At 36.1% G+C, this 13148-nt stretch overlaps 1 protein-coding gene across 1 annotated transcript in view; it reads left to right on the forward strand.

Annotated features, from left to right (window-relative positions):
* MYO16 (myosin XVI) overlaps nucleotides 1–13148 on the forward strand; it is a 252767-nt gene that overhangs the window by 198013 nt on the left and 41606 nt on the right. Inside the window, exons 28-30 of the mRNA XM_057390020.1 lie at nucleotides 4839–4935; nucleotides 10207–10453; nucleotides 12296–12603. Coding sequence (XP_057246003.1) covers nucleotides 4839–4935; nucleotides 10207–10453; nucleotides 12296–12603 — 652 coding nt within the window. The remainder of the gene's footprint in view (nucleotides 1–4838; nucleotides 4936–10206; nucleotides 10454–12295; nucleotides 12604–13148) is intronic.

A 13148-nucleotide genomic window follows, 5' to 3' on the forward strand; every position in this document is an offset into this window, starting at 1 on the left:
TCCTTATTAATTTTCCAGTTTCCTGCCTTAGTGYCGTTACTCTCCCTGTCACCTGTTGCCTGTATTTCTCAGTTCTTGCCAGGAGAACTTTTTGTCTGTTTCTTCTGTAGTGAATGAGTGGTTTGGCTCAGGTTAGGAATGAGATCCTGGAGGAGGTGGGGMGGAGGATGTGCCACCACATTTTGCTGCTGTGTCTTTTTCTAGAATTTAGAAAAGTATAATAGGTCCAGTAAATAGCAAGATCTCATGAGATAAAACTGGGGTAGGGTTTCCCCTCCTGAGTGTTACATTCATCTTATATTTCCTGATCTSTTCCTTTCCTTTYCTGTAAGGCAATTCTTCATGTTGCCTCACAAGAATGAAAGAGCTGTGAGGTTTTTACAGTTTGTGGAAAAGCAGTGACCATTGCTCTGCCCTTTTCTGGAGAAATGGAATGACAGTTTTTCTCCCTAAAGTCGAGCTCTTGACAAGAACTTATATAAATGCTTGATGTCACTTGCTTGAATACTAGACTACTCACATCTTTTATATTAAGGCCATATATAAACTACACTAAAATGTAGGTTTATTCAGTATGTACCATAGTGCAATGTCACTGGTTTGCAGAGACAAAGACTTATAAAATGTGTAAAACATAACAATYTTATTTTAAAAATAAAATTTCAGTCCGTAAAAATTAGTGCCCTGTAAATCTATTTGTCATTATAATATATTTTATAGACATATAGACTGCAAGARGACACATTTTACAATAGTATTAAGGCTTTTTTCTAAATTTCATTAATGCTCYGTGAAAATGTGTGTCATTGTGTAAAATATCATTAGATTATAGTTCTCTGTCTTTTGTAGGTAGCTATTTTGAAAGTACTGCCAGAAACACACAGCACTCCCACAAAGTGCCTTTTTTAAACTAAAGAACAGCTTTACAGATTCCCTTGACACCTATTAAGTATGAGCTAATACTGCCTCCATGCCACCTACACACCATCTCAGCATCCATTCCATAGTTTTGAATGTCTGTACTTCTACATCCTACACCTTTTCTTTAAAATTTAAAAAAAAAAAAAAGGGAAGAAAGAGAAGGAACAGTTCCCTCCCATTCTTTCTCCTTCCTTCCAGGAAAAAAAAATGAAAAGGAGGCCTGTAGCAGCAATTGAAGCTTTAGTAGTCATCAATGACAATTTTACTTAGTCTTTAAAAAATGTGTCATTTTGAAAAATAACATTTTAAACCCTAATGCTTTCCTAATTAAAATAACTATGACTGTAATTCACAGATGGCTTACTTTTACAGGAGTCTGAATGACATTAAAATTTCAGACTGAGATGAGAGCACTTTGTAGTCCAGAAAAAAATATTGAAAAGTGAGTGCTTTAGTGGAAGAGCATTTGAACCTTTTTTCCCCTGGGCAAGCAGGAAACATTTTGTGATTAGAGAAGAGACCAGAATAAAGACAGGTGGCAGCCTCAAAAACTATTTTGATATGTGACATGTGAAATTCTAACGTTTGTCTGTGTTACGTTTTTCACTGAACACCAGAACTGTATAGAGGGCAGTGAGACTAGCTTGTTTTCTTGGTCAGCCTTAGAGGCTTTCAGATTTASTTCAAAGACTAAGCTACAGAGATTTCTATCTGTACTAACATAATCAAATGTGTAATAGCAGTTTCTGCTATACGTGCTTCTGTCTAGAGCTCTGCTCTCTGTAGACCTGGCATATGATGTAAAAATCTATAAATAGCTTTTATCTGAATGTTMAAATGGATTTGTATTGACATTTTGTATTTCTTCATTCACTAAAAAATTGTAGCAGGGTCCTACTAATGAAGTTCATAGCATAAGTGATGCCACAATAGCTCCATTTGTATTGTTCCCAGGGTGTAGGATAAAGGAAAAGAGCACAAGGCTTTGCATGTCCCCTGGACAGCTTTGTGACTGTGCAAGGCCASGCACTTGTAGCTCAACACAAGCTTCAGCAATTGTCTTGGCTGTGATTTTGTGCCTGCACACTGCACAATAAATTGCAGCTCAGTGTTAACTTACACGTTTGAAATACAGCCTAAATGTGACTGACCAGTATGTCAATAATGAGACTAATTGAGACTGGGGTTGTTAATTTTGCTGTGGGAACTGCTAGTAATAAGGGATTTCTTAAGGTTTGAAAAGGCAACATTTAATCCTCCTTTCTACTGTCAGAGTAATATTGCTGTAGTAAGAGGAGAAACCAGAGTTATAAAGGATAAAGGGCAGAAATGGGGGAAAAGGGGGTGTTTCAGCATAGGCCTGAGACGGGGGAAAAAAGGAGTCCAGTGTGATGTATAGGGTTTGTGGAAAGGAAGGGTGGAGTATAAAGAAAAAATGTAATCAGAGTGGAGGAATGTAATTTTATTAAGTATTTGTGTTTAGGCTTTGTCTGAGAGCTGCTCAGATGAAATGGTAATTATAATAACCCCATGATAATTTAATTACAGTTAACCATATGAATAATAATTAAGTTGTGGGTTTTTTTGGGTTTTTTGTGTTTTTTTTATGGAACAATTCTGTATTTAAGGCAATGTAAGCAAGAAGATGAAGATATTAGTAACCAAAACTAGAAATAAGGCAAGTTCAGTATGTGGTTTGACAAGATGGATGGGAGAAAAACTGTTTGATTAGCAGTTATTCCATAATTCCCAGAGTTTAGTGACAGGGTAAATGTGTTGGGAAAAGTAAAGGTAATGGCTAAGTATCCTGGAAGAAATATGAAGGTACAGAAGTAGAATATTTCACAGGAAGACAGGAGAAAATTGATACAGTTTGCTAGGGAAACGTGTAAAGTTTGCTTATTCTTGATACAAGATTAGATATCTAAAAGAGAAGCARATTTAAACCAAAGAAGAAAGTGGTTGAATTCTGTTTCTTAGGGTTTTTTATTAAAAAAGGGGATAAAGGCAAAGATTCCTAGGGACATTCAGTAATCCCTGGGGAAGAAACAGGTGTAGATCCCACAACATGTGAATGAAAGAGGAAGTCAGAGTGTTAAGATAACCAGGCGAATGGGGAATTTTAAAAGCTCAGGAAGAAAAGTGAAAAATTTTGTTGGAAGTCATCAGTCAAGAAAACTGAGAGTATGTCCTTAAGAGCAGAGTGTGAATCCACAGTTGGATCGGGGTGAGATTGCCTTTTATTAACCACCCTGCAAAGAAAGCCTGTTGCCTGATTCTGAGTTTCTACAATGTTTCTGMGTTTCTGCAAGACAAGTAAAACGTCTTTTTTATCACCTTAGTTTCACACACTTTGCTATAATCCAAAAGGGACAGTTTCATTGGAAAAAGAGATACTGACAGGAAAAAGACATTACAAAGCATTCCAGTTTTCCATTTGAGTGCATCTGATTTTGACCAAAAAGCTAACAATTGCACCATCCTTGTTAGCTCAAACTTCAGTATTACAGACTTTCTAAAACGTTTGATTCAAAATAATTATTATCTTGAGTAGAGACGAGGGAAGCCAAGGGACAAAAATCTGCCACAATCATATCTGGATTTAGTTAATGGAGTTKAGCCATGAAATACATGTTCCGGCTTTCTGTTGTCCAACATTACCAGGATTTACATCTGACAGTGTTTGGATTGAAAAAACAATTATTTGGAAGGGTGTGCAAATAACCCTTCTGATACCTGTCTCCCAGATCTAAACTMAAAAATATCAGTGGAACAGGATGGTCCAATGAGAAGAGAATGAGTAAGTTGTAAGCTGGAGACAAGAGTTGGAATGAATTTCTGCAATTTCAGACAGACTTGTATTAATTAATCAGTATGCCTATTAGCCATAAAAAATTTATAGTTATGCAGATGCTTGAATCTTCATTTGGTTGCATAGTTTTCTGACACTGTTCCTTTTATTTCTATGAAGTGAAGGAAAGTTTCTTCCACAAAATTCCTGAGGAAAAAAAAAATATTGTAAACCTTTTTTTTTCAGTTACTTGAAGTTTTTAGAGTTGCTAGGTTTTATGTGGTTTTTTAAGTCTATTAGAAAGGAATGCTTTTGAAGATGATACAGAAAAGAATTTTAAAGAACTGTTTCAGCTTGTTCTGAAGGTATCAAAAGAAAAGGTGTTTTCTTTTGGTCTAGCTAGCTAAGTTTGTCTCTAAAGGAGYAAGAGCACCTAATGATTTCAAGAACTAGATGAATTATACCAAGCTGTTACACAACAGCAGAATCAATACTTAGGAGATTATTTTTCGCAAATGAATTCCTCTGTCTCTCATTGTTTAGCCTTGATTCTGAAAGGAGATCCACAGCACAGCTTCAGCAAGCAAGGCTGGGAACTAGGATTCATAATTTTACTRGGTATTAGGAATCATTGTCACTAGTGACAGTGAGTTTCTCCCATCCTCCACCTTCAGTTAAGTTCTTCCTGTTCCACAGGTGGCAGCTGTTTCACCATTTTCTGTTCCACATGGGTTTATCTTGTCACCTTTCTCCATGCACACACCCCTCTGCTTTACAAGAGCTAAACCTTCTTTTCTATTATGTGGTCTAACACATTAAGAGTGATTAGATTCAGAATGCTTTTTTTTCCCCCAACTTGTATTTAACTTGAAGATTGTACTGTTTGTTCTGGATGKTTTTGGAACTGAAGTGGAACTATCTGTCTGACAGCTTGTTCATCCTTTACAAATACATCTTTTATTCAACCAARTGACAACTGCATTTTTGTTCAAGAATTGGCATTGTACTGTTCTTAAATTGCAGATCTTATTTCAGCCCTTTGCTGGATTGTTAACGTGCTATCACTGTTTACCTGTCATTGTTTTGGCCTTTTTTGTWGATGATTTCTCTGCTGTTTGTATTCCAGATAGGAGTCCGAAAAGTGTTTTTAAAGTACTGGCAAGCTGACCATCTCAATGATTTGTGCCTTCAGCTTCAGAAGAAAATTATAACCTGCCAAAAAGGTAACAATTACAGAACAAGTATTCCTGAGCTGTTACTGTGTACACTGAGCAGAATATTGTATAGCAGACATTTTTTTCCACCTTGAATAGTTGCTGTATTTTATACATTTTCCCTCAGATATATACAGATTTTTTGAGATTATGTTAGCATTGGTGATTCTTGCACTTCCTTTCTGTCAAACATGATTTTATGACAAACTAGTGAATGTAATTAAAACTTAGAGAATCTTAAATATTTTGTTTTTAAAGTATTTTCCGTGGTTTTTCAAGGCATTAATATCACCTTTAATTTCTTATTGCAAATCAAATATTGTAACAGTGATTAAAATTGGAATATTTTCAAATATATCGACAGTAAATACAAAGCTAATAATTTAGTATGTTTAGTRGTCCTTACTTTACCCCTTTTCTTACAGCTTTTAGATTTGACTGCTACATTTTTATGTTTAGGCATTTCTCCCCCTTTTATGCCTGCATTTTTACTAAGGTCACACTGACATTTTTTGGCACATTTTTAAAAGGAGGCACTATCCACTGCCCCTGATTTCCTCTTACTTATGCTCCATTTCCTATCAAAATCTCAAATAACTGCTGAAAATGTGAATATTACTTGGTTTGAAGAAGCTTCTTTCACACCATTCATTATTTATCTAATTGGCTGATGTCTGCAACAATTCCCATTTTCACCTATTTAAAGGAAATTAAAAAGACAGTGTCTTATCTTGTGAGGGTTTTTTTGTCAGACACATAATATTGCAGACTTAAGAAATATAAATCCCTTTCATTTTAATTATCTGTTCCTCACTGTAAGCATGTAATGAAAAAAGAGGAAACCAAGAGAAAACCTGAAGCAAGTGAAATCCAAAAAGTAACAGTTCAGGAATGTATATGGAGAATGACAGGTAACAGACACCACAGTTCAGCTGAGTTTATAACYTTTAATGCAAATTACCCAATTGTTTTTATGCATTTTGAAAAGCAATAATGGTTTATCCTCTTTCCCTTCTTACGCTGACTTATCAAAGAAAGATAACATTTATTTTTTAGAATCCAATTTGCAAACAGAATGCTTCAAATACAACCCTACACCAAAATTTAAAGCATCCTCAGATATGTCCATGTTTCACAGAAGTAAGAGAAAAGATTTCCAAACCCTGCCTGAAGAATGAAGATAATAGGTCTTCTTGGCTCCTTACAAAATATTTTTCTTGGTTTTTCTTCTAGCCTCCATAATTAGGGTAACTTGAAAAGTCATTTTCACCAGAAGTGTGTGTTTTAAGCTATGGCTCATCTGCATGCTTTTATGATCTGTGAAACCTGAGAAAATCAGGCACTTGGATGAGTAAGCAGTAATTAGACATCAACCTCATGGCATTAGCTCAGGAAAGAAGCTGCCTTTTKCAAACAGGTGCAATTGTAAACTTGCAGAATTAGCATGCCAAGAGCTCTGGAAGATTTGGAACAAAATAGGGTAGCAGTGGATTGTTCTTAGGTAATCCYAAAACTGGGATCCATAAAAATTACACTGCCATGGTGATGCTTTTTGACTAATGGYGTCACTCCTGATGCACATCCGCACTTTTATCCCCTCGCCCTTTACATCCAGAGGACTTGGGAATCTAGATCTCTCCTGAAAACATATTGAACAATAGTCAAATAATAATCATAGTATAAGAAAGACATGAAGTTATTTGGAAAACATCCAAAGGAGGGCTATGAAGATGGTGAAGGGCTTTGAGGGGACCTGTAAAAGAAGTGGCTGAGGTCRCTTGGTCTGTTCRATCTGGAGAAGACTGAGGAAGGACCTCACACCAGCCTACAACTTTCTCATGAAGGGAGTGGGAGGGGAAGACACTCACCTCTTCTCACTGGTGAAGAGTGAGAGGACCCAAGGGATTGTTGTGAAACCTTRAGGGTGGGTGGGCACTGCTCCCCGGTGTCACAGACTGACAGAGTTCAAGAAGCATTTGGACRATGCTCTCAGGGACATGGTGTGMCTCTTGAGGTGTGGAGTTGGACTTTGATGATCCTTTTGGGTCCCTTCTAATTCAGAATTCATCGTTCTAATTTCTGTATCAGGCTTCAAATGTACCTATCATATACCTAGATAAGGGCTTAACTTTAAGGGGAAATAGGTCTTGCCCAAAATTACTATTAACTCTTTATATTTCAGTCTAACTAGCAATCCCTTCCACTAAATTTGGGGAAAAAAAAACCAAACCAGATAAGTCCTTTCTGGTATCCTGAAATTTATCTTACACAAGCAAAGAAAGGGGTCAAACTAAAGTGAAAGCATGTGTAGAAACACTTTTACTTAAAAATGGATCTCTGAGTTTAGAGACTTAGTCATATTTTTTCACAGGTATGAGAATTACACATGGTACTTTTTGCCCTGAATCGCTGTGAAAATTCTTTGTACCTGTAGGAAGGGCAGTCACACTGAAGTTCTTGCATCAGAGTTCATGTAGATGAGGAATTAATCTGAGTACATTGTATACACAATAGTTAATGCATTTGTCACATAGCCTGGATCCATGGTCTACTGCAATTCTGATTATTCTAATCCTTATCCTCAGATGAACTCTAAAAAAGTAGACATGTTTCTGCCCTGTGGTGCTAACCTCAATTATTTTAATTTGCATAAATGAGAATTATTTTAGATCTACATAAATGAGGAGCAAATTCACAAGGCAATCATAGTACCCAGCATCCACACAGTAGTATATGAAACTGAACAGTAAAGATCAAGGAGCTGACAATTTCATTTCACAGCAGTTTTTTAGGTTGTAAAATTGTTCTGTGTTGAGCCAAAATCAAAATCTTTCAGATGTTCTCATAGAGAAGGCAGTGTGGAGAAATGTCTGTCATTTTATGAAAAACCTGAACTGCTCAGGTTGTGAAAGTGTGTGCAAAAGAGGGATGTCTATCTGCCAACCCTTCCTAATAAAGTTTTATTGAATGTTTCTCCTTGATTTTGATGAAAGTGCAAAAGTCAGAGTAGCTGTACAGTCTCTAAATGTTACAACTAGCTCTACTGGASCTCAGTTTACTGGACCATTGCAGCAGGCTACTCTGAGCTTCTCATTCGTGCCTGCTAACATTCCTATCAGAGGACTGATCTCTGAATTTCTTTGTTTTAACCAACCTTGGTGGTGCAACCAATCTGGTTTTGGTCAAGTTAAATGCATGCACATACACACTGACTTCTGAAAATGTTACTTTGAAATACAGATTTTTTTTTTTTTCCAAAGTCACCCAAGATTTGATGCTTAATTATAAATTTTCTGCTCTGCAGAAGAGAGGCTTAAAGAGAATATTTTAGAAAAAAAAGCAATTTTTATTATTGAGCWCTTTTGAAATTTTCATATTTGTGAGCAGTGAACTCTGATAATGTTCTATGCATGTATTCTTTTGCAACAGTAACTCTTGGATTCAGGCTCAGTAACATCTATATCCATTACGAATACTCTCATAAAATTGTCAAYAATAACTGTACTATTAATTACTTTTTCAAGTAAATTGGGTAAGTGCCTTAATGTTTCAGGGTTTAAAGAAGTCAGATTTTATGAAAKGTACCTAAAAGCATTGATTGGTTGTAATTATACAAGTATAAACCTTCAAAGCTGTGTATCATAAATTGTTAGTAGAAATTATTTCAATGTACCTAAACTTGAAGGTTTTCAAACCCAGTGAATTTTGGGTAGAAGCAGTTTTAGKATGTTAATGTTAGCCTTTCTTGTATCTTGTCAGCTGGGCATAGAGCATCTCTAAAAAAGAAATCTTATTTTTAGTATCTAAACAAGGCACTAGAAGGTGATAGAAAGTACCTTACATTGCCTTATAGTTAGCTGTTTATTTTATTCAACAACATTTTATATTCATAGAAGACCAATTGTATCTTTCTCTGATGACATTTTTTACTTCAGATTATTTCAGCTTGACACTTCATCATTGAATGTTTTTCTGCAGTGATCCTAAATCTGAAACTTAATTATGTTGTTCTAAATACCGAATGCATTTTAACATCTTTATCTTGTAATCTTGCCATTTTTGGTATCTTCTCCCAATTTCAAACAAACATCTTAAGTCTTCTGACTTCACTTATGAAAAAATTTCAATTGATCAMAATGAAAGTAACCATAAGCAATGTTGAAGTTTGGTCTGGTTTTGATACATGTAAAGTGATTTACTGAAAACCAACAGTATTTCAGGCAACAGGTAAATAACAGGATCTTCCATGTTCTTTCCTGAACACAGCAGTGGCTCTAGATCTGGAAAGGAACATGATCTTATGGTACTTGAAAAAAAACTAAAAAAGAACCACCCACACAAATACAGAACTTTAACATAGCATACTTTTTCCATCTAAGGCAAAGCATGGGTTCAAAGAACACTAATATCACCTGTTGCAGGCACAGGGATTAAAATGGTGTCCAGTTTACATGGCCACAGAGGTTCCTGTGCCTTGTGTTTCTGATCAACTGTGTACTTGGAATAGCCAGGGTAGTGGGTGATATTTTGCTAGGATTTGTTGTAGTGAATGTACCTACATAGGAAAATTATTATAGGAGATGCACTGAAATCTTTTCTCAGCATAAAGCTGACAGAGTGTGCAGAACAATAAGGCTGATGCAATGTAGATGAAAACTTCTAACTAAAAAATGCAGACATGATGTGACAGATACACTTGAGAAATTTGCATTAAATTAATCTAATTGTTTTACCTGAAAGGAAATGAGCAGTGAAAGGTCTTTAAGTCAAACAAAAAAAAAATCTTGGGTTGGTTTTGATTTTGATAGGGTATTRGGTACATTGAAACAATTAAAGCATTTTTTAAAGCTGACCAACAGCAATAATTTAATTCCTTCTGTATTCAATGCAATTAATAAAATCCAGGCTTTTATTTTGAAACAAACTATCTTTTGACCTTTGCAGTGTAAATGTATGCTTTCACAATCTGTGGTATGCATCTCCGTTTCMGTTGCAATGTAATAAAAAATAACGTTCAGTGAAAGTAAACATTTTGAATTCTGATAGCTCAAATGTATGAATTTACTGTCACTACTTTGTTTTAAGCACTGGCAGTGGAAAAGGGAAAGAGTTCCATTTTACTATGTTATTTATATGCCATCAGAATTCTTTGCTAATCTGTATAAGACATTGACTGAACTTGGCTTGCTTATATTTACAACGGAGCACACAGTGATATTAATTTAATTCCCCAATTAGCTGTCTTTCATTGGTCCATGTTTTCTCCTTCTGCTATGGTAGTTGTAAGAGGATTTCTAGCTCGYCAGCGCTTGCTCCAGAAGATGAGCATCAAACAGCAAGAGGTCACCTCAATCAAAAGCTTCTTGCAGAACGCTGAGGACATGGGGCTGAAAACMTACGATGCTTTGGTTATTCAAAATGCTTCTGACATTGCCCGGGAAAACGACCGGCTCCGCAACGAGATGAATTCTGCTTACCACAGGGAAAAGGTAGAGGCTAGAAACAGACCAGAGGAAGGCCACAAAAGGTAAGGTGGGAAGTGCAAAATTAATGAGTCTCTCCAGTTTTTTGGAATTCCTTCTCTTCCTAGAAAACCATAAAAATAACTGAGGTGTTTCAAGAGASTTCTCAAGTATATGCTCATCCCTAATCAATATTAGGTCATATTTTTTTCCCTGTATACCAGGTAATTAATTATGGAAACTTAAGGAAATAGCATATCCCATTCAGGAGAYACTAAGCATAAAGGAACTTATTCAAGTCTGTGAGACACTTATTTTTTTACAGAAATACTTCTCATTCTGTGATAAATAGATTACAGTTTAACTTTCATCAGACAAAACAAGCCAAAGAAAAATTCCTCTAACTTAAAATACAAACACTGAGAAATTGCCAAGATAATGAAAAACAACTAGGAATATGTTAAAATACAGTAAARTCCAGACTAAGATGTCCTGATTTCCTACTGAACCAAGCAGGCTGATTGTGAGGAGGATCTTTTTATTTCAAAATGGGCAAATGTTTTTTGTTTAACTCACATCAGAGTTTTCAGGAGTACCTATTTTACAAATCCAGTAAATGCTGGAGAGTCATTCTCTAGGAACTGAGTCCCTGATTTCTCTCTCAGACAGCTGAATGCTGTCTAACAAACAGAGTTMGCGTTTGCAGTTAATCGGTATGTGTCAATAGAAAGAATGTGTATATAACTTGCTGGACATACAAATGTTTATTTTTCCATAGGAACTTAATTTTCATCCAGAACAACTCCCTTTGCTATCATTGCTTTTGTCAGTGACTTTTATTAAAGTGAAAATGGCAGTGCATCTGCTTAATTAGCTTCAAATATCCCAGTGATTACATATTGGAGGAAATGCCTTTGTAGGAAAGACTGTAATTAAACATTACAGTGAAAACAAATTATCCACTGAGCACCATGCTTTCATCCTTTGCTATTTCATTTACTACATGGGCAGCTGGCTGTATCCTGTGCATGAATTTCTGCTCTGTTRGTGATTTGCCATGCAGAAATACAATTTAAGAAGACAAATGCTTGGGGATTTGTTTGTAAATAGCTGTACAGACATCTTCTATCTGATACATTACTTTTAAGTGAAAAAGGTCTCAATGTTTTGATTCTTGGAGGAATAAAATGTTAGAAGAATTTTTACTAAAAATCAATTTGTTGGTTGGAGCAGCTGGAAGATTATTTCTCAATATGTATTTGAATTGAAAAAAAAAGGGGGGAAATTGAAAAACTAAAATTCCCAAATTGTAATTGAAACAACTAAACATAACAATAATAAAAACTATTATTAAAATTAGAAACTAATAATTTAAGTTTAAACTGGAAGATATATAGATACCCGGGTAGAATTGCTCAAGCAGGCAATGTAGTTGGTCAAAAAGGTCATCTAGTATTTTAAAGATTTGCATTATCTAAATAGAATTTATAGTTGTCTTTTTAGAAAATAATGATAAAGGCTCAGCATTTGCTGCCTCAGTAACTTTCTATTAAAATGGATTTCCCAGAAATTATCATTCAGATTGAAAACCCAGCTTTTGATTGTGTGTAGCAATCAAAGTGTGAACAATTCATTCAGTGAATGTCTGATCAACAATATGAGACTGCTTAAGCAAGGCTGCATTTGTGTGAAAAAGGGCCGGTGTCCTGATTTATCATGAAACAGGAAATGGAAGAAAGCTAGCAGCTTGATCTGGATTTGTTTGTCAGAAGATTACTATACACATCCCCTCGACACAGCAGGGGAGTTGTGAGATTGTTTACCAAAAAGCTGTTGTTACGTTTGCATGAACAGGTTCATTGTTATTGCTTGAATAATGCATGTGGGCCTCCTTTCTGTGTTTCCAGASCCGAAGACAAGGCTGGGAAGGTCTCTGAGGACAGCTTTGCCGGCTGTCGGACGTCGAAGCACTTTCACTCCAGCTCCGTGCCCGTCCCCATGGCAGTGGAGGGCTTGGTGCACTCTGYGGCTGGGTCATCCATCAGATCCCCCTCCCTGCACTCCGTTTTCAGCATGGACGACAGCAATAGCCTGCCATCACCAAGGAAACAGCCTCCTCCCAAACCAAAGAGGGACCCCAACACACGACTGAGCGCCTCCTACGAGGCTGTTAGTGCCTGCTTGTCGGCAGCTTCTAAGGAAACCGCTAATGAAGGTTAGGCAGAAAGGCAGAGACAGTCGCAAATGTTACTCTGAGTTATTGATTTGTTCTTTTCACTTTGATCCTTTTAAACACGGTCAAATGCCTTTGAGAGGTCCTGCTTCCTTGAAATATTTCAGTGGCAGTAAATARAATCAGCCAATTTGTCATTTGTTCCCAAATCAGCAGATAATACTCATGTGTTTTAAGTGCTTGGTTTGTCAACAACAGATGCCTATTTGTAGAACTCCCTCTAGAAACAAATAATCTGTCAACATGAGCTATTTTACCCCACTGATCATTTWATTTTACCTTTTAAACTGTTAGAATATCTTGCATCACTAAAACAGAATGCTCAAATCTTGAATTTCACTGACTTAAACAATATACCTTTTCATACTTTTCCTTTATGCTCACATGAATAACTTATACATTCAGTGTTTATTTGTTGGGGKTTTTTTTGCCATAATTTGATTATGGTGATTTTTATTTTGTYTAAAAGGAAAGTCCTGCAAAAGTCCCGAAGTTTCTCAGTRCATTACAGTGCACATAGCATGGTT

The sequence above is a fragment of the Malurus melanocephalus genome, unplaced genomic scaffold (genome assembly GCF_030028575.1).
Source record: "Malurus melanocephalus ecotype Western Australia unplaced genomic scaffold, MMel_1.1 scaffold_1, whole genome shotgun sequence".
NCBI lineage: Eukaryota > Metazoa > Chordata > Aves > Passeriformes > Maluridae > Malurus > Malurus melanocephalus.